Source organism: Mustela lutreola, chromosome 17 (genome assembly GCF_030435805.1).
Source record: "Mustela lutreola isolate mMusLut2 chromosome 17, mMusLut2.pri, whole genome shotgun sequence".
Lineage (NCBI taxonomy): Eukaryota > Metazoa > Chordata > Mammalia > Carnivora > Mustelidae > Mustela > Mustela lutreola.
The window spans coordinates 10,210,261-10,231,543 of record NC_081306.1 but is presented as its reverse complement, the minus strand read 5'-3'; the positions used below and the strand labels follow the sequence as shown (position 1 = coordinate 10,231,543).

At 51.5% G+C, this 21,283-nt stretch overlaps 1 protein-coding gene across 1 annotated transcript in view; it reads left to right on the top strand.

Moving 5' to 3' along the window:
• Positions 1-21,283, top strand: part of XYLT1 (xylosyltransferase 1) — a 294,390-nt gene that overhangs the window by 154,611 nt on the left and 118,496 nt on the right. The window contains exon 3 of the mRNA XM_059154282.1: positions 15,374-15,884. Coding sequence (XP_059010265.1) covers positions 15,374-15,884 — 511 coding nt within the window. The remainder of the gene's footprint in view (positions 1-15,373; positions 15,885-21,283) is intronic.

Below are 21,283 nucleotides of genomic sequence, written 5' to 3'. Positions count from 1 at the left end.
ACTCTCCCATGTAGCAGACGTTCAGGATTACAGGCGGTGGGCTGGATCATAAAGCTGGCAAAGTACGCGGCCCTGCATCATTGGGGGGCCTGCCGGGACTTGGACGTCTGCGTTCTGTGGTCTGCGTGGGAGTCCCTGTCTTGCCAACTCACCTCTTAAGTGAGAAATCCTGATGGGAATACTGCCTTATGGGAAAAGCTGACCTGCCCTGGGGCGGTGAGGCAGCCAGGAGACCTGATGAGCCCCGGGAGGGCCCCCAGAAGCTGAGGATCTCAGAGACACGTTCTGTCCAGGGAGAAAGCTGCCTTCCTTCACAGCCTCGTTAAGGTGAGCCCCGCGCACACCGAAAGTTCACAGAAAGAGCCACCTAGTGGCCTGAACAACTGTGGTCCCCCCAGGTCTCCCAGAACCACCTGCGGCTGGGTTTGTTTCTTGAGCTGTTTGAGGGTAAAGAGCAACGAGTTCAAGGCAGGGCTGGTCATGCCGGGAGAGGTGCTCCCTCTCGGCCCCTCGGATAAGGAACTTGTCCAGGAGCGAGTCTTCCGCCTGCCTGGGTGGCACGTGTCACTTCCCAGAATGGGAGGGGCACAAGGAGGCGGAAACAACCTTTGACCCGTCACCCAGACCCCCAACCCCGCTCACTCTCTCAGCTCTGGGGCCACACTGCCTGGCTCCTCTACTGGCTGAGATAACCTCTCGGAACCTCTGGCCTCTCATCTTGTAAATGGGTGGATAAAAACATACAAGTGACGTTCGGCGTGGTGTCCCCAGTGCCACCTACACTGTCTGTTCTTACCTTTTCGTTGAGCTGGTGAACTGGCTGTCTGCTTACTTTACTAAAAGGGGAATTTCCTGAAGGTAGGCACCTGGCTTAGTCCTTGACCTAGGCCTGCTGCCCAGGGCAGGGCTAGCATCCCCTCGGTACTCCGTTGGTGGGCGTGAATTTGCTCGTGAAATGTCCCCGCAGGTCGAATTCTGGATGGAGTAACAGCTGCCTTGCGTTGACTCTTGGCCTCTGTGCGCTGGAGTGTGCTTCTGCCCCGGGGAGGTCAGCGCGTCTTCTCGTCAGCCCTAGGGGGTGTAGATACAATTATATGCATGTCACCTACGAAGGAGCCAAGACTCAGAGAGGTTAACTAATTTTCCCAAGGTCACACAGGTAGTGAGTGGCAGAGCTAGGTTTCCGGTCTGTGAGAGCTCTTCCAGAGGGTGTCCTTGGCCACACGCTCCGTTTGTCTGAGTGGCCGTGACTGCCCATCGCTGCCTCCTCACTAGGCAGTTTGGGAAATGCACGTCAGACCCACCACCCCTGAAGAACGTGTCCAGAATGTTCCTTTTGGAATGTTTAGGCAGTACACCCTAAAGTCGGTCGCAATGAGGTTTTCATCTTCCCCCGAAGCTTGATGTCAGGGCCTCGTGAACCGTGTGGCTGAAAAGGGCGCATCCTTCCCACCAGCCGCGGCGACCCTGAGTCCAGAAGGTAGCAGTCATTCCTCAACAGGATGGACGGCCTGTCCCTTCTTCCCCGGGGCCCTCCAGGAGAGACACCATTGGCCGTGTCATGCCGAGCTCACGAGGAAGCAGGAAGCACGAGTGGGGGCGCCTGCCATTGGCAGGGTGGGGGACGGCAGAGCCTCAGCTTTCTTTGGGAACGTGGCCAATGAAAACTTGCCCGGGAGCCCCTGTCCCTGGTAGAGGGGGCCCAGGCAAACACATGCTCGTAAAGGAGATTTAGGGGGTGGCAGCAGCATATTCATTTGTACCTCTGCATAGTAAAAATAATTTATTGGCAGCTGCCTGGGGAGCTCAGTTCTGAAATCACATGGATGGCAGTATTAGGCACCTTTCTCTTTCTTTTTCTCTCTCTCCCCACCCCAAGTGGCTCAGGCTTTCAGATGCTGTAAATTAATTGGGTTTGTGTATGTGTGGCTGTGTATATATTTATTTATTTACAGGCGTCTCTCTTTATTTATATCGCTGGCTCCGTGAGCATTTACGTTTCTTCAGAGACTCCGCAGTCATGAGCTTACAAGTGTGTCATTCATTCCGCACTCGTGGCGGGGTGCGGGGCTGGGGACGGGGACCCAGCAGATGGAAAGGATGGGTCTGAAAGCTGGATGTCTTTGATCAACAGGAGGCCCATTTGTCTCCTTAAGGGCCCTTTGCTGGAGGACCTCAGTCGGACAGTGTTAAGAGGGTGACGGCCAGAACCTGGAGGCCGGAGGAGTAAAGAAGGCTGTGGGACACGAAAGCCACGATGAAGAGTGGGGCAGGGTTTGGGGTCCAGAGCTGGGGTTCATCTCAAGTAACCGAGACTGAGACCGTGAGGCGGGGACGGACTCTCATCCAAGGACCTGAGTTGTTCAAGCCAACCTCTCCCTGCTGACGCTCTCCTGCTTGAGGACTTTTGGCACTCTTAGGGATCAAGCGCTCTCTTCCAGGGTCTCTGGTGGTGGTGGTGTCACCCCCTAGGGGTCGTCTTGGAAATCGTGGGGCATTCAGAAGGGCTGGTCCTTAATGCTCCTTGCAAGCTGAGGGGTGGGCTTTAGTAACCATGTGTGATGTGGGACCTGTTACTTAATGACATCTTAATGACAAAATAGTTCTCTGGGACTTTTTCTCCCTAGCTCTACTGAAGTATAATTGGGAAATAAAATTATACTTAACATTGTTAAGGTATTTATCACGATGGTTTGCCAGCAGTCTACTTTGTGAAAGGATGCCCCTGACCCCCTGCCCCGTCGAGTTAGTTAATATATCGTTTTAAGATTTTATTTATTTATTTGAAAAAGAGAGATCACAAGTAGGCAAAGCAGCAGACAGAGAGAGGGGGGAAGCAGGCTCCCTGCTGAGCAGAGACTCGATCCCAGGATCCTGAGATCATGACCTGAGCCAAAGGCAGAGGCTTAGCCCACTGAGCCACCCGGGCGCCCCCATTCTGGGATCTTTAAAGACAATCTGTGTTGAGTGTTGAGCACTATCTTCAGGATAAATGTTAGTGACGATGGTTGTTATTACCAAGATTGTGGTTTGCTGCTATCTCCCGCCCTTGGTTTCTTTGTCTGCCTCATGGATGAGCTCTTTTCTTCTCTAGATTGGGCTGGGAAATCGCTTTCTCTGGGGAAGCCTCCGCTCCTCTCTTTGGAGCCACGTCCTTGATGAGTCCCAAACCATACCCCACATCACTTCTCATCATGCACATCATGCACTGAAGTAATGGGTATGCGTGCCCACTTGCGTCTCCCGTGCCTGAACTCCCCCAGCAGCCGGAAGAATGTCTTAATTTACCACCTGGGCCTTGGCCTCTGCCATGCTTGGCAGGAAGAAGGCACCCAATTAAAGTCTGCGGAATGACTAAACTAGCGATTCTCAACACCATCAAACCCAGACCCCTTCCTGCAACACACCTTTTAAAATATTCCTTTTATCTATCCTGAAATGGAATCCATTACTTGTAACCTACTTATACGCACAGCTCTAAATCAATCAATATATTGTCCTCATAATAACAGAAAGAACATATAAAAGTAACTTAGGATAAAGATCATGTATATTTCCTTCTGTAAATGATCAGACACACAAAAGCACTACGGTGGGACTTCTCAGACTTTGAAGCACAAGGGAATCACCCTGAGGAACTTGTCAAAATGCGCATTCTCATCCTGTTTGCCCTGGCAGGAGCCTGAGATCCTGCATTTCTAACCTGCTGTCAGGGCATGCTGATGTTGCCAGCTGATGGTTTTTTGTTTTGGGGGGTTTTTTTGTGTGTGTGTGTGCCGGAGAGAAACAGACCGCACAAGCAGGGGGAGCAGCAGGCAGAGGGAGAAGCAGGCTCCCCGCTGAGCAAGGAGCCTGATGCGGTGCTCAATCCCAGAACCCTGGGATCACAGCCTGAGCCAAAGGCAGATACGTAACCAACTGAGCCACCCAGGCAGGCACCCCCGATGGGTCCCCCTTGGAGGAGCTAAAAGTCACACGCAGAGGTCAGGGGCCTTGTTTTGTGTCCTCGAGAATTCACTAATTACAGATGTAGGTGGAGAGCAGGTGTGTGGGTTGGTGACTCCTCTCCACAGCTTGTGTGGATGTGATGGTGGGATCCCCTGAAACTGTGGTCTGAATGACGTAAAAATTTCCACTTGAATTAAACTGTATTTACTTTCCTCAAATATTCAGTTCCGTTAAAATCACTCCAATGGACTCTGTGTCTTAGGTCCATGTGAGTTGGGTTCTTGGTGCCCATAATTAAAAATGAGCTGCTCACCCACCTGACAGCTTAGAGACATATCCTGAGGATATAGGACGTTTTTAAATGCTCTGCAGTGTGTGTTCCCCACGCGCTGTTAGGGCTCTGGGGTCCTCCCACCCACAAACGGCCACGAGCATCCTCCAGTCCTTGGGGCAACCAGAATCGCAACCACATGTTTTCAGGACACCCATGAGGGGCAGTCCTGCTTCCATGGAAAACCTGGGATAAAAGGATTGCTCAAGGGTTCTGAGGTCTTGGAGGCCGGGCTCAGTACCTAGTTATCTGATGATCCTGAGCCCTGGGTTCCAAGCAGTGGCGCCTTACAGGCTCAAGGTCTGCACATGAGTAAGGGGACATGCTCTGGGCTTGGTGGAACCCGTGATGCTCTGTGGAATGGGTGCCCCTTCTTGGTACCACTGGCCACTACTCAGCCTCAAACAGTCTCACATGGAAATCCAAGTCCAGCTCTGCCCACTCCCCTGATGTTGCCCAGACAGGGTAGAAGTCCAGATTTGTAGATGAAATCTCCAGAATTTGAAATGTTGGCCGGGATTTAAAACCCAACAGATGAAAAGTCTCTACAAAGCAAACCAAGCATCTCTGTACTTGATGGAAACTTGGGGCACCCAGGGGTGACCTCTGCCTTAAATGAAGGGATGTGCCAGCCGCTCAGGGATGGTCCATGCTCTGATTGACTACGCCTCTCCTTGCCCAGCAGGGGACCCTAACCCTCCTCCCACTTCCCCCAAGCAAGGGCTACTTTCTCCTGACCACCTCTTGCCCCCCCCCTCCTCCCCCTCACAAGCACCATTGCTTGGTTAATCAGGCCCTTCTCTGGCTGTCCATCTTCCTCCTGGCTGAGTTCTGCTGTTCTGACTGCTTTGTCTGGTCACGCAGTGCTGCTGTTCCGTGATGGGGGCAGGGCTCAAGCAGGTGAGGCCTGCTAGCGTCACCCTTTGGAGCCCGTGCCCCCCAGAGCTGGACTTTTCCATAGAGGGTGATTTTGTGTGCACCCTCTGCCCCGCCCCCGCACCCTGGGGACACTTGGCAATGTCTAGAGACACGTTTTGGTTTTCACGAGGAGTCTTTGTGGCCTTGCATGGGTAGAAGTCATAGATGCTGCTAAATAGCCCACCATGCAGAGGACACCCTCACAACAGATGTCAGCCTACCCAAGTGTCAGCTGTGTCACCGTGGGGGCCTGTTGTGGAGGTATCCAGAAGGCTTTGTCATTGAAGCAGGATTGGGTTGCTCATCCCCCCGCCCCATCTTCTTTCCTCCTTTGTGTCTCCATCTTTGGGTCCTGGGGGCTTCTGTGTGAAGGGATGGACTGTTGCAGGGGCAGGCAGGCTATGTGCAAACGGTATTTCAGAAGGGGCCGACCTCAGGCATTTTTTTTAAACCAGATAGAAGGCCTCCCCCCAAAGACCCTTTCTCCATGCTGGCCGTTCTGTTTCAGACCAGTGGTGGTGGTCTGAAAGCTCTTCTCCCCTCTCTCTCTGTCCTTGCTTCTGACCCGTAGCCTCATTGTCCCTGGAATCCAACCCCATCCCCCACACTCCAGATGACCTTGAGCAAGCCTGGCCTGGCCTCAGTTTGCTCATTTGAAGCAGTCCCTATTTTTTTTTTTTTTTTTTTGCAAAGGCCAGATTTCAGCTTGGCAGGCCAGTGCCGTGTTAGAGACTCTACTCCCCAGTGGGTGTGGCCATGTTCCAATAGAGCTTCCTTGGGTTGCTGTTGGCAGACCCTATCCTGCGTGTTGAGGCTGTTGGGAGGGCTGGATAAGCCATCGCCAGGGAAGTGCATGGTGGGGTGCCTGGCACACGACCCCATGGCGGCAGGGTCAGCTTACCTTGTTCCCTCCTCAAGCTCCCACTTGCACTTGGACTTGCTTGCCTCCCTTTTCCTCTGGTCCTGTTCCACCATCATTGCTTCCTCCTTCGGCTCTCTGCACACATCTGTCTCTTACACTGTCCAGCAAGGAAACCGCAGAAGACACGGGTATAGATCTCCCCCTGCCACCACCCACCCGCCGGCAGTCCTGGGGCACTGGGCACATGTTCCCACTGAGTGTCCCCACATCCACCTGCTGGGGCTGGAAGGAGCTCGTGCGCCAAGCCTGTGTTGGCCTCTGAGTCTGCTTCTGCTGGCCGCCCGAGCTTGGGCCCCGAGGTGAAGGTACTATGTGTGGAGGGGAGGTCCACGGCATGTGGCTTAGGCCGTGTCGGAGCCAGACAAAGCCGCGAGGACCGATTTTAATTGGTCGCATACTGTTGTCGTAGGGGAAGGAGGTAAGTGCGAACCGGATTCCACTTCCAGTGACAGAGAGATGACCGTGCATTTTCAGAGGATGATAGGGAATAGGGAGGGGTCCGTGGGGGCTCCGTGGAGCAAGGGGAGGGGAAATGGCAGAGAGCAGGAAGAGGGGATTAGTCTGGATGGATTTGGGGTTGTGGGCGGGCATGTGTCCGAGTTAGGTTGTAACCGCCCATGGAGGCCAGGACGCAGGAGCCCTGTCCTCGAGGGTTGGCTGGAACAAACTAAATTCTTCGGGCAGCACTGAATTTTCTCAGGTAGGCACTATAAGAGGGGGCTGGTATCAGCTTCAGAGTGCGGCCTCAAGCTGTCACAGCCTGCTTAAGTGTTTGTTCCAGTCTTCATAGGCCAAGCTTGTGGCCTCGTTGAGAAGGGGCTCCCAGGAGCCTGGCTAGAATTTGGTCAAGGGGAAACTTTGTCAGCAGGTCCCTCTCCCTCCCCGAGGACAGTCCCAGGCCCTCAGGGATCTGGGCTCCTGCTGCTGCTTCTCTCCCTATAAAAGTAGTTAACAGCACCCTATTTCCACTTGACCTAGATTTCTATCTTGTGTGTATTTATCGTGTATGTAAGTAAAGTATAAATCCAAAGGCTTGGCCTGTAGCAAAGCACTGGAACTGAAAAAGGCCTAAACTTTTTATTTCTAATTCTCATTTCTAATGAGAAGGCATTGATGATTACATTTGATCTTAGCCAAAAGGCCGAGAAGCGATGCATTGATGATTACAAGTATGCATTATGCCAGAGTTCTTAAACTTGTTGGTCTCAGGACCCCCAAATACTTTCAAACATTGTGGACTCCCAAGAAGCTTGTGTGTGTGTGTGTGTGTATAATTTACTATATATTGACATTTAAGTTACCTTTATGTGTATTAATTAAAATAACCATGATCTACATGGTTACATTTCTACACAAGTCAACAGACCTATGAAAAATATGTATGTTTTCCACAACCAAAACAAACCTTGTGAAAAGAGTCATTGTTTTACATTTTTGCAAATCATTGTGATATTCGGCTTAATAGAAGACAGCTGGATTCTCACATTTGCTCCTGCTTTCAATCTGCTGGGATTTCACACCTCGTGTGGCCTCTGGAAAATTCCACTGTGAGCTTGTGAGGGAAGGAGAGAAAAAAGGAACAGGACGTCTTTGTCTTTTGATGGAAATCCTGACCTGAAGATCCCCTCCATGAGGTCTCAGGGTCCGGCAGGAAGCCCCAGACCACACTTCTAGAACCACCCCACTAGACCACCAGTGCAAGCCACAACTCTGTTTTAATAAATTATAGGTAACATTGACTAAGTTCTCGGCATTTTGCTAAATGCGTTACATATATTAACCCTTTTAACTCTCAGAGAAGCCCCCAAGAGGGAGGCGCTCTAGTTATTATGTCCATTTTACAGAGAGGGAAACTGAGGGTCACACAATTAGGGGTTATGCCCAGGGCCACCCACTGAGCAAGTGGCAGAGGCCAGATCTGAGTACGCTGTGTCTTGCTTGGCCTCGCCTCCCTGCCTTTACAAAGCACTAGGGCCTCCTCATCATATGACAGTGAGGGGCCCACTAAAAATGTCATCGTGCTCCAAGTTACTGAGTGCTGAATATATACCAAGCACCATGCTAAGTGTTCTCTCGTTAAATAGAATTAAATGTAAGTGTGCTCTGTTCTTTAATCTCCACCTCGCCGTTGCCAAGTCAGTCCTCTTACCCCCTATTTTGTAAATGAGAAAGTTGAGGCTCTGAGAGTTTCTCTTTTCCTCTCTCCTGGGGTCCCAGGGCAGAGGCTGGACTCCAAGCCAGCGCTATCAATCCAGTGCTCTCCTTCCTGACCCCCTCCTTCCTGACCCCCTGCTGTGTTTCCTGTTACCATAATTCAGTTGGCTAAATTGCACCAAGCTTATTATTAAGAGTTCTATTAAAGAAGGGCCTGCCCATGCCCTGCATGGCCCACGGGCTTCAAGTGCTGGCCAGCCCAGCCACGTTTGATGCATGCCAATGAGCCGGGCCAGGGGCCTGGCTTAGGTCTATTTGCATTGGCAGCCTGGGTAATTGCATATTCTAATTGGGTGCAGCCATGCACACTGCCCCTCCGTTGCTCCTCTACCCTGGCATTGAGGTCCTTTTGGAAGCAGGTGCGGGCTTCTCCCCCAGTGTCCCTCCCAATGGCCTTGGTCACCCTGGTGACTGGACTGAAGCCTCAGACACTGAGTTCAGCAGCAACCACCACTCATCTGGCTGAGCGTCTCTGTGGCACAAAAGGAGCCATAAACTGGTCATGATGAGCCAGCGGGTGGGGACAGCTTGCCTGGCTAGGGTTTCCCTTTGGCATCATCCTTCTTCCTCAGAGCTGCTGAGAGGCCGTGTGGTGTGGGTGAACGTGGTTGCTGGACCCAGACTTCCTGGTTCAAATTTTGCCTCCTCCCCTTCTTAGATCTGGATTCAGACCCTCACATCCCTGAACCTTAGTGCTCCCCTCCAAAACCTGGGGAGAAAAATGGAGCATCTCCTGCATTGGGTCGTCATGAGGATTCCACAGATCAGTATGTGCAGTGGGCTTGGGACGGAACATGGGACATTTAAGCACCGAGCGTGGGTTTTCCAGGAGATGCATGTTTTTCTTCAGCATCCCCTGCCCTGCCATGTGTCCAGAATGTCCTGTGCTTCATCAGTACTTCCTGGGAAGTAGATGCCAGCCACAGAGCACCCGATTACATGAGGATGCTAAGGCGCAGAGAGATGAAATGATGTGTCCCGGGTTCAAGAGCTGCTAGAGATAACGAGGAAAGGATGGGTCAGGGAGAGACAGGACACCCCTGCAAGTTTCCATGTGCTCCTCCATCCCCGGTCTCTCAGGGTCCATCAGGTTATCTCCCAATGAGCTGGAAGGGCAGAACTTTGTTAGTCAATCATATTGATTAATGCCTAATTCAGAGAATGTTTAGTAACACGCATACAGGACCTGTCATTTTACAGACGAGAAAATTGGACAATCTCCAAAACAAGACAGGCACCCGGGTCTTCTCCTTTCCCTTCCAGTCTTCTTTTTACACACACACACACACACACACACACACACACGGGCTTGCATTGCGCACACACACACACACAAACACACACAAATAAGAACAAAGGTTTATCAGTGAGTAGCTAGTTTACAAAACACAACCACCCACCTCCCAACTCTCCAAAACAGGACAAGGAACCCGGGTTCAGTCACGTACCAGGTCACATACCCCGCCTCTCAGAGCCATATTGTGTTTAGCATATTTCTACCTGATTGAAATTGGCTCTAAACGTGCCCAAGGTTGAATGGGAATGGAGGACATTATTGCATTTAATTATTTCTCTAGAATAAAAATGGATCCTAGCAGCAGCTTAGAGGTAAGACAGCAGCAGAGCAATTAGAGTTCAGGAGCTCTCAAGCAAACATTTGAATGTACAATCATTGTAATAAGTACATTAAAATAAAATAAGTCAAAGGGTTGCATTTACATAAATAACTCAAGGTGAGAGTGTCGGATTGGTTAAAAATAAAGGGGACACAGCTAGTCGATCGTAATGAGGAAATAATAACCAGCCTGTCCTTCAGGCAGAGGCCATCGGGGGTGGGATGGTTGAGGCCCAATGTTAATTGGTAGCAAACCTAATCTGGGTTCTGTGGTTATTATTCTTCCTGCTTTGGGTGGCAGGCACGTTCCGGAAGTCTGACATGCACTGACCTCACTAAAATGCCGATGAGGTAAGTATCATCATTGTTCCCATTTTCCAGATGGGGTCACTGAGGCATAGGGGGTTTGAAGCACTTCATTTCTAACAGCATGACCTTGGTCATTTAACTTCCCTGTGCCTTCGTTTCTTCCCCTTAATTAGGACTACTACTTGCTGCTTCCCTGGGTGTTTGAGAGGATGAAGGGCACAAGGCATAGAGTAGCAGGGTGTGCGAGTGCTGAGGACATGATGGTTATCTTATATGCATTTGCCTAGAAACCTCCCCACGCTGGTTTTCATAGGAAAGACAACCTGGATTTGCATTTCTGGGTCTTGATTCTCCAGAGAAAGAAGAGCAGAGACCTATTTACCTTTGGTGTGCAGGTGAAGAATTTCCAGGAAGGTGAAGGATATCTTAGGCTCATCAAGGGATGGATAGCTAAAGAAAATGTGGCAAACAGTGGAATATTATTCAGCCTTGAAAAAGGAAGGAAATCGTGCCATGTGCAAGAGCATGGATGGACCTAGAAGACAGTACGCAAGATGAAATGAGCTAGTCACAGACAAATACCACGTGAACCCACTTACATGAGACAGCTAAAATATTCACACTCAGAGAATCTGTAAAACCGTGGTTGTTGGGGGTTGGGGGAAGGGGGAAGTAGGGAATTGCTAATCAAGGGTCATCAAGTCTCAGTGGTACGAGATGAACACGTTGTAAAGATGTTCCATACGATGTCACATCTGTAGGTAGTAGTATGGAATCATGCACCCAAAAATTTATTGAGAGGGTAGGTCTCATGTTAAATGTCCTTACACAATAAAATAAAATTTAAAAAAGAACAGGGGCACCTGGGCGGCTCAGTGGGTTAAGCATCAGCCTTTGGCTTAGGTCACGATCTCAGGGTCCTGGGCTTAAGCCCCAAGTCGGACTCCCTGCTCGGTGGAGAGTTGGCTTCTCCCTCTCTCTCTGTTCCTCTCCCCTACTCGTGCGTGCCTTCTTAAATAAGTTTAAAAGAGAAAGAACAGAGTGGGGGCATTGTGAAGGAGAATGCATCAACTCTGTAGGAACCAGAATTGCCTCAGTGAGCCCGGAGGTTCTGGACCTCTGAAAGTTGTCTGGTCCTTGCTGACTGTGCCCCTCACTGACTTTTCTGGAAGCTGTCTAATATCTGTGAACTCTTCATTCCTGAAGACAAAATTTTCCTTTCCCTCTTATACTCAAATCATCTGATTTCCCTTGGCAGCTGTGGAGCGTCTGGGGCCAGGCGGAAGGCCACAGGGCCACACTGAGCTAATCATCCCCATTGAGGAGGCCTCTCTGAGTAGATGACATGTATTAATCAAAAGTTATATTAGAATCGATGGTGGCGCCTGGTCCTGATATCACAAATTAACCAGAGGAATGGGCCACTCTCTGATGGTCAGATTAGCTTCATTGATTGTAGTGTTTCCTGTGTCTGGTCTTGCTTGGACAAGTTCTGCCAGAAAGTGGCAGAGAACACGAGCTTTTGAAATCGGTGGATTGTGGAGATTTTCTGCACAGGGCCAGATTTGCAGTCCTCTGTTAACAAGGAAAGAGAGCAACCCAAGAATAATATTTGGGCTGTGTCTCATGCGAGAAGATGAAGATGACCGTGAGAACAGACTCTCCGTCTCTGCCGTTGCGGTAACTCCTAGTTTGGGGATGGAATTTAAATTCATGTTTTTGGACATCGGTACTCATCCAGCTGATTCTTGGTCAGAAGACAAGAAACAAAGCAAAACCAAAAAACACCACCCAAAAATTGGCTCCTGTGTCTGAGGACAGCTAGGAGGAAGAAAGCCAGTCAGGTGGGCTCTGGTTTCAGTCAGAGTGAGTCAGACAGTGCTGCAGTAACAGAGATTCCCCGCGTGTCAGTGACGGGAAGGGTAAGAGGTTTATTTCTGCCCCTCAAGAATTGATCTCCGCTCTACGCTAGCCTCGCTCAGGGAGACAGGACCTGGAGCATCGGGAGTGTGGTTGGAGTCTGTGGAGGAAAGGGGAATATGGCATATTGTGCCTTGGTTTTGATCACGGCTCTTGGCCACAGCAAGTCGCTTGGCTGTGCCTAATTTGTGGGGCATAGGAAATACAGCCCTATCCTGTTTCTAGCAAAAAAGAACAGAAATATTTGTCAAGAGTTTTATGGAAAACCGGCTCCCCCATACCCATTTCCATCTCAACCTAGGCTTCTGTGAGCAAAGAGGGTGACACCCCTTGGACTCCCCCACCTCCAGTAGAGAAGGGGGAGCTAAATGCTCTCCAGTTTACCTTTTAGCCAAATAAGAGGCAGTATGCTATAGCAAGTTTAAGAATCAGACAAGTACAAGTTCACTACCTCCCCCAGATGACTTTGGGCAAGTTACCAAACATCCTCGAGCTTTCCCCGCCTCTTTTGTGGCTGGGACAGTAGTAGTCCCTGCAGTACAAGTTATTTCTGAAGCTTCAGTGAGATAGCACATGCCAGGGCTTAGTTTGGTCCCTGGTACCTGGTGTGTGCTCAAGAATGTTAGAGCGACAAGCCTTGGCTTCTCTTTCTGTTAAAGGGCAGGGAGAGGGGCGCCTGGGCGGCTCAGTGGGTGAAGCCGCTGCCTTTGGCTCAGGTCATGATCTCAGGGTCCTGGGATCGAGTCCCGCATCGGGCTCTCTGCTCAGCGGGGAGCCTGCTTCCCTCTCTCTCTCTGCCTGCCTCTCCGTCTACTTGTGATTTCTCTCTGTCAAATAAATAAAATCTCCTTACGGGGAGATGGTCTGTACCCAGCAAATGATACCTTGGAGTCACTTCGTATATGGTCCCTGACTGGGGGCCAGTGCTCAGAAAAGGCATCTGAGAAGCTGCTTGGATTCTTGAAGGGCCTCTGGACAGAAGGAAGGGGAAAGGTGAACATCAGGGGGGTTCAGCTGGGTGACAGGAGCAGGAAACGTGCCTCACCGGGGTGATTTCTTGCAAGGTGCGTGGGCAGGTAAGAAAGCCTGGAACCAGATGTCAGAACTGGCAGTTTCCCCTTCACAGACCAGAATATAATGTCAGCCCTGTGTGTCACCAGCCACCGTGCTCTGACCCAATACAGACTCAGCTCTCCCTTCTTAGTATCTCTTTTCTCATCTCTACCCCATTACCTCCTGCCTCCTGCTGCCTTGAGCTCTCAGTGCCCTGTGGCCCTACTTACTGTCCCTATTTCTGTGTGACTTCTTGCCACCGGTGGGCCACTGGCCAGATTTTAGATGGCTCTTTGGAGGTGACATGGCTCTTCTAGATCCTTGTAGCTAGGCGGGAGTTGTTGGGAACAGAGCCGGATCTTGTGGTACAAAGCCAGGCGGCAGTGCTCACGGGGACAGAGTGATGGGGGCGGGGGGTGTCAGAGGGCATCTGTAGCTTCTTGGAAGTGGCGAGTAGAACTAGCTGCCCAGGCCATGGGTGCACGGCCACATCCCAGCTTCACCACCAGCCAGCTGGGCCAGTTGCAAATAGTCCCTCACGTGCAAAACAAGAACGAGAGCCATGTTCAACTTACAGAGTGCCCATGAGGATTTAAGAGTCCGTTTTCAGTTGTTCAGGCCTGCACTCTGTAGGGGGACGGGGTGCTTGATGTTTGGGAGATGGAGCCAGGGCAAGAAGGGGGCGGCCAGGTGCAGCTTGTTCTCCCGACCGTTACTGGGCCGGATGGGGGCCCTGGGGGCAGGGGCAGCTGGACCAAACCAGGGGATGGGAACTTGCTAAATTCCTAATGCTAGAGAGCTGCTGTCTGCATACTTTTTCTGAAATATTTAGGCAGCCAGATGGGTAATATTGCCATGCTCGTTCCTGCTATCGTAGTAGGAAAGCAGCCAGACAGTACATACCCGAACAGGTATGGCAGCTTTTCAATAAAACTTTATTGACAAAAACAGATGATGTGCAGGATTTCGCCCCCGGGGGCCACAGTTGGCTGAGCTGCTAGAGTACGGGCCCTAGGGCATGCCAGCTGCCCTGTGAGCCAGTGCCGGGCACCAGTCCTGTCTCCGTGCTTCTGTCCCACCGTCCTCTTCCCTGGGAAGTGTTAACAGACACATTTAAAAGAACCAAAGGGGAGGTCTTCCCTCAAATTGCCCCCCATGGCCATTGTGTTTCTATAGCAACAGGGTAGATTTGTGGAGCCAGTTAGCATTCTCTGTAACTTGAGCGGTCCCCTTTGGGGCTAGCTTTGGAGCAGTGGATACTCTTTCAGGTAAAGGTATTGGTAATGGGCTCGAAGCAGCAGCGACATATTTTGGAAATGATATGGGGTATTAGTCGAATGGTACGTTTGCTCTCAGCTCAAAACTGCCAGGCCCTTCCTATTCCTGGGGAAGCTGAGTTGGGGCCCCTGCCTTCTGGGAAAGATCCATACCATGCATTGTCCCCAGAATGACTCTTGACCTTTCTCTTGCCCTCCCCGGTGACTTAATCAGTTCTGTCCCAGGTACAAACTTAAGGAGTCAGAGGCCAAACACCCCAGAGTGTCACAAGCTTGCATCTTTCCTGGGATTCACTGTAAAGAACTTAACACAAAGGGTCCATTCCCCTCCAAAACAGCTAAGATGTCTCTTCCTCAGAATTAAGTCTGGCTCAGTCTGATTTCTCTTACGGGCATAGAACTGCGAGCGTGTCCTAAAGGCAGTAGAATGTGATGTCCCACCGATATTTTCTTCCCTTATAATTTTATTATGGCATTTCTAGCCCTTAAATTAAATGAACCATCGCGGAACTCTCTGCTAGAATTTAAACAGGAAGCTGCAGCAAAATGTCCATAATCCAAAGGCAGAGACACTCAAAAGAAACTTACTTGAAGGTGTAGTTAGTAGCAAAGCATTGAGAATCATAGAGCACTTGAGAGTTTTCAAAGCCTTAGTAGTTTCTGCTTGGAACTGCTCTTAATTTCCAGATGGGGAAATTGAGGTTCAGACAGAAAACTCTACTTTGAAGTTAAGCTTGTAGCAAAGGTATGGCTTGAAACCGGGACACAGACCTCCAAAACTCTGTGCTCCGCTCTGCAAGGGCCAAGCTACTTAGCATGACCACTCAGTGATGTTGCTCTTCTGTGTTCCTCCCCATCTTCTCCAGGATGGCTACTTTTCTCACCGTCCGAAAGAGAAAGTGCGGACAGACAGCAACAACGAGAACTCAGTCCCCAAAGACTTTGAGAATGTGGACAACAGCAACTTCGCACCCAGAACTCAAAAGCAAAAGCACCAGCCTGAGTTGGCAAAGAAGGCCCCGAGTAGACAGAAGGAGCTTTTGAAAAGGAAGCTGGAGCAGGAGGAGAAGGGGAAGGGACATTCGTTCCCAGGCAAAGGCACCAACGAGGTGCTGCCTCCTGGGGAGAAAGCCACGGTGAACAGTAGCCGCGGGAAGGATGCCCCAGGACAGCCTCACGCCAGGAAAAGCGGGGGCAGCTCCCCTGAGCTCAAGCAAGACCAGCCGCCCAAGTGCGACATCTCGGGCAAAGAGGCCATCTCCGCACTGTCCCGCTCCAAGTCCAAACACTGCCGCCAGGAGATCGGGGAGACCTACTGTCGCCACAAGCTAGGGCTGCTGATGCCCAAGAAGGTGACACGATTCTGCCCCCTGGAAGGTGAGTTCCAGCCCCGGTTCCGATTCTTTCTTCTGCCCAGTCCCATCCTGCTCCCTGTTTTCCAAACCCCCGATCAGCACACGAGAATTTTTTTCCTTCTGGTACTGTCTGAATTCTGAAGTTGTGTGTGAGAAAACCTTTGCAAAATCACCTGACCTTTTGTTCCAGCTTGAACCAGTTGCCTCGATGGCAGCTGATAAAATAACAGGAAATCAGGGCTGGTGAGGAATCTGAGGTGATTGTATCAATTAGCGTTCGTTCTCTATCTCAGCGGAATATCAGGATTAAAATCGACACAAATTTATTGTAATTGAACATGATTTGAAAAGTTTCAAATTGGTTGCGTTGACTTCGGAGGCTCTAAAAAAACCACCTTCCTGTTTTTCCTCCGATGAAAATTCCTTCCTCCCTTCCATTCTTCCTTTCTCCCTCTCTCCTCCCCACCGTCTGTCTGTCCCCACGTCCTGTCCTGTGCTGGGCGCCCTTCTGTGGGCTGACGGCCAGTGGCGAATGGCATTCCTTGCTCTGTGGTGCAGAGAGAGGTCCGAGCTCTAATAGCGGCGTTCGTAAGCTCGGCGGAAGGGCCCTCCGAAGGTGGAGGGGACATTTGCACAGGTGAGGTGTTACTCGTGTATCTCTGTGTCTGACGTGCCGTTGGCTGGGTCGTGCACCTGCTTTGCTGGTGTGCCTTATGAGGCGGTTACGCGCCAGGCATTGCACGAGGCACCGTGCCTTCGATCAGCTCAGCCCATCCGCCGCCCTGTGAGGTTGGCCCAGTTTTTTGGTTTTTTTTGGTTTTGGGTTTTTTTTTTCAGAATTTTAGGATTTGAGTCAGGTAGGGAGCGGCCGTGTAAGTGCTATGGAAGGACACCCAGGAAAGCCCTCACTTGTTTCCCATCACGAAGGGTACAGACACCTTCAGCTTTTCACTCGCTGTCAGTCCATACTTGTTGGGTTTGTGGCAGTAAACATGTATCGGGACTATATTGTCTTTTAAAAGGAAAGACGTAAAAAGAAAGGGTTTGTTTCTCCCTCACATTTCAACCCGAGTCCAAGCTGTCCATGCGGTTCACATTTCTATTCTTGATGGGACTTGGCTGATGAAGTAAAGGGATAAGTGAGTAGAGGAAGAAGTTTCCAGAACCTGGCTTGGCAGAGGAGTATCGGGGGCCTGAGTTGAATGCCCTTCCGTGAAAGTAATATTGGGCACTCTTTATATACCAGAGGTCACAATTCTCCTCCTGCAAAGGTCGGAGAACAAATAAATGAGGCTTTGTGAGCCGTACAGTGTCTACACCGGCCACCCACACCGCCATTAGAGCAAGAAGGAGTCATGGACAACACATACACCATGCACTCGGTTATCTTCCACTAGTACTCATTTGACTAAAGCAGGCGGTGCTGGGATTTGGCCGATGGGCCCTACCCCCCCCCCCCCCATGGATACCGAACCCACGTAACAGTCAATATAACACAGTTTTCACCTTAGAGCGCATCAAAGCCTCACACTAGCCCCAGGAGGTAGGTCTGTTAGCAACCCATTGCATCGTTGAGGCCTTGGAGGCTGAGAGGGCCATGGCTAGTGGACAGCAGGGCTGATCTGTCCCAGGGCCTGCCTCCCTACCCATGGCCTTCCCCTCCTCAGGTGACAGAAGGTGTCCCTTGAGTTCCAATGATCAGACCTCAGGGAGGTCCTGCAGCCCGTGCGCTGTGTTCTTCTGTCCTCTGTATCCTTGCAAGCAGAAGGGAGGAGGGTGATAAACAGTCAGGAGGGCTGGCATCACCCGTAGCGGCCAGGGGCCCCCACGCTCCGCCTGGTCGTGCTGAAACCACCCCCCCCACCCCGGTGTGGTCGTGCAGCGTGAGTTTGCTCGGGCTTTCCCCGTGGACTCACCCACGTCCGCCAAGATGGCACACCCTCCCGGGACCTCTGAGCTGGTTAATAAGATTGGCATTTAAGAGCCATTGCACACCCAGCCCGGCACTGCCTTAATTTGCTGCACGACAGCCTCCCCTTTTGCAATAAATTTACTGTGAATAGACTAATTGCAAAATAACCCTAATTGGGTAGTTATCAATGAACAACTTCCCGTGGAACAAAACGGCTTACAATTAATAGCATTTAAGCCATAAACTATTCTTCTGCAGAAAGCTAAGATGTAATTACACCCCATACGGAGATTGTATTCCCTTTCTGGAAACCATGACACCCGGATTTCCCTCCACTTAGGAGGGATTTGAGCTTCAGCCCTGTGGTCTTTTTATTTCCTGCTAAATGAGGAGCTGGAGGTGGGAGGGGAGGGAGATGTAATATGTGTGTAAATACACGCATTTGCACGCGCTGGCTTTGTCACCATGTCGAACGCCCCATCACCCAGACTGCAGCCAGCAGGATGCCGGAAGTTGGATAGAACGGTGGGCAGCCGGAACCGTCCAGGGGGAAGGAACTAGCGTTTGAACGGTGACCTTCGTGAAGGGCTCCTGCTCCCTGCACTCACCCCTGCACTCACACCCATCCTTCCCCTCCTCTCGAGGAAGAAGAGTCTAGAACCCCAGGAACCGGGTTGCTCCCTATAGAGATGTCCCCTGCCTTTGTGACTTGCCTACTTCACTCAACTCCTGGAGAAAACAGCGGGAAGGGTGACCCATTTTTGCAAGGAAAGGAGGGGTCTCTATACCCCCCCCATTGATGGCCACCAAGAGTGAGGAACATTGAGGGCTCTACCCCCATCCGCTCTCAGCCCTGGCCTCAGGGTTATTTGTAATCTCACACAGGGCCCCTGAGCTCACTGCAGCCACCAGACCATCCCGTGACCTCCCCTCTTCCTCAACCAGGCAGCCCCGTCCCCACCACACCCCCCACAATTGCCTGGGCTTCCTGTCCCTTCCTCGGGCTCCTCAGTCACACCTCCTCTGTCACTTCGGCTGGACTGCCTACTATTTCACAGAGACACAGCCATGTCAGACGGAATGCCAAGGGTGGCCTGGGCTGGAAAAAAGAGTTTTTCTCCAGGCACTGGGTTTTGAATCCTGGTTGTGACTTCACTAGGTGTGTCACTCTAACCTCCCATTGCCTCAACTTCCTCATCTGTGAAATGGACACAGAGTCTCCTACCTTTCCTTCTAGGATTGCTGGCCATAGTGGGGACATGAGTATCAAATGCTTGGTGTGGAGGGGAGGTAGAGTGAAGGGGATGTTGGGCTGTTGGCATCGGTGGTGTTATCAGCCAAGGAGGCATTGAGAAGAGGAGAGAATGGAAGGCCTCCTTGATGGTGATTTTCTGTTCCATGGCCGCATCTCTCTTGCTCCATCCCTCAGACGTGGCCCCCGAGTGGCTCAGGCATTGGCTCCTGCTCTTTCGAGGCCCCCCCACTGCTGTTACCTGCACCCCCCCATTGCACCCCACCTTGTCTGGCCGCCTCCTCGGGGAAGTCTTCTTGGACCGTGTCTCCCCGAGAAGCCCTGGCCACAGGGATCGTGCTAACCCTGGCCAAGGGCAGAGGTAGCTTTCCTGATGGATGCCTTCCTTGATAAAGACCGTTCTGCCTGTAACCGGCATTCTGGTGCCAGGTGCTGGTCATACAGCTTTTAATGCCTCGTTACAACGGGAACAATTACATATCTGGAAGCTTCGTCACCTTCCTCCATCTTGAGTGAAAATGTCCCAAGAAAGGCCCCCCTGGGGCACCCCCAACCCCCCCCATCCCTCCTGCAGTTCACCCTCTGCTGTGTCGGGGAGGGGGCCAGTGGACTCATGCTGTGCAGCGGCCTGCGTGTCTGCAGCCTTCATTTTTAGGTGGAGAACGAGCGGGGAGCAATGTGAGAAGTTAAGAGAAAGCGGTCGGCTGGGAGGAGGGGTGGCTGCCACCTGACCGGGAACTCAGGCCTGAGCAGCTGGGTGACACACAGTGGTTCTCCAGGGCGACAGGCAGGGGGTAGTTCCTTTGAGTCAGCCGACCGGCTGCAGGGCTACAAGCCTTTGCACGTGACCGGCGAAGCCGGCTCAAGTCTTAGGGCTGGAGATGGACTGAAGGGGGTTTTCCGATAGAAGGGCAGCTGTTCTGGGATGTGACAACAGTGTTTACCCGTGAGCCTTTGCAGGAGGCCAGAGGCTCTGGATACTTGGGTTTCTGGACCGAGGTCTCTGGCTGCCCGCTCCAGAGAGAGAGGCAGATGGTGTTTCCAGCTGTGGGAGGGCTGTCTCCCGTCCATCACTGCACACTGGGGGCAGTGCAGTGACTCCCCAGCGTGAGGAGCTGGCTTCCAGGAAGCGCGGCTGCGGCCCAGCCTGGAGAGACTGTTCAGGCATGGATGTCAGCTAGAGTAGTCTCCGTGCCCTGGGGTGTGTGCCTCAGTTTCCCCACCTCCCCACCCAGGAGTCAGAGACCCTGATTCCTCCCAGGCTTTCTCCTGATGAGAAAATGAGGGAGAAGCTTTGAAAAGCTAAAAAGCACTGCACTAAGGGGGAAGCGGTGTGGCAAAGTCTAGTGGATCCAGGCACAGCTTGGCTAAATGGCCGGGGCTGACTCGCTTTCCAGAAGGCCAGGTTTGCAGAGGAGCCGGTCAGACCCTTCCTGCTGAGGAAGGCATGAAGTCCAGTAGAAAGGAGGGCTTTCAGCGGTAGTTTGCTGGGATTGGGCAAACCTCATCCCAAAGGTGTTTCTTGGTTTTCTCAGGGTGCTGAAACGGGTGGCTGTAGACCCACTCATTGGCCACCCAGTAGGCAGTGTCCAAAGCTACGGCTCTGCACGTGTTTTCCTTAAATGGCCAGAGAATAAATAGGAGACTTTGCAGGGCGTATGGTCTCTGTCACAACTTGACACTGGAAGCGTCAGTATAGGAATACATGAGCAGCACGGTGGTGTTCCCTACAACCTGGTTTACGGTCACCAAAATGTGGACTTCACGTAATTCTCACATGTCCTAAAATGGTATTCTTTTGATTTTCTTCCATTTAAAAATGTGAAAACTCTTCTTCCCTTGAAGGCCACACCAAAACAGGCAGCCACGGGCTGGAGGTGGCTGATCTTTTTCTAGGACGATATAGCAATGCGCAAACACGGAGAATGTCTTGTTCCCATGGAGTCTCTACCCCGTGCAGCTCGGGACATTGGGTCCTTTGACATAAGATGGACGGTGATTCTAGGAGGCGTGCAGCAGGATAGCTCTACCCTCATGGAGCTTCTGCCCCAGTAGGAGAGGCCAGAGCTAACAAGAGAGCCAGTAGGTCTAGGGCCCCTGGTGGTGTGATAAGAGCTCTGAAGACGAGGCAGAGCAAGAGAACAGGGGAGTGGCCAGTTCAGGTAGGTGACGACAGAGGCTTTCTGAGAAGCTGGGGAGGGCAACACCATGGGGAAGAAGAGCAGTCCTAGCAAAGGGCCTGGCATGTTCCAGAAGC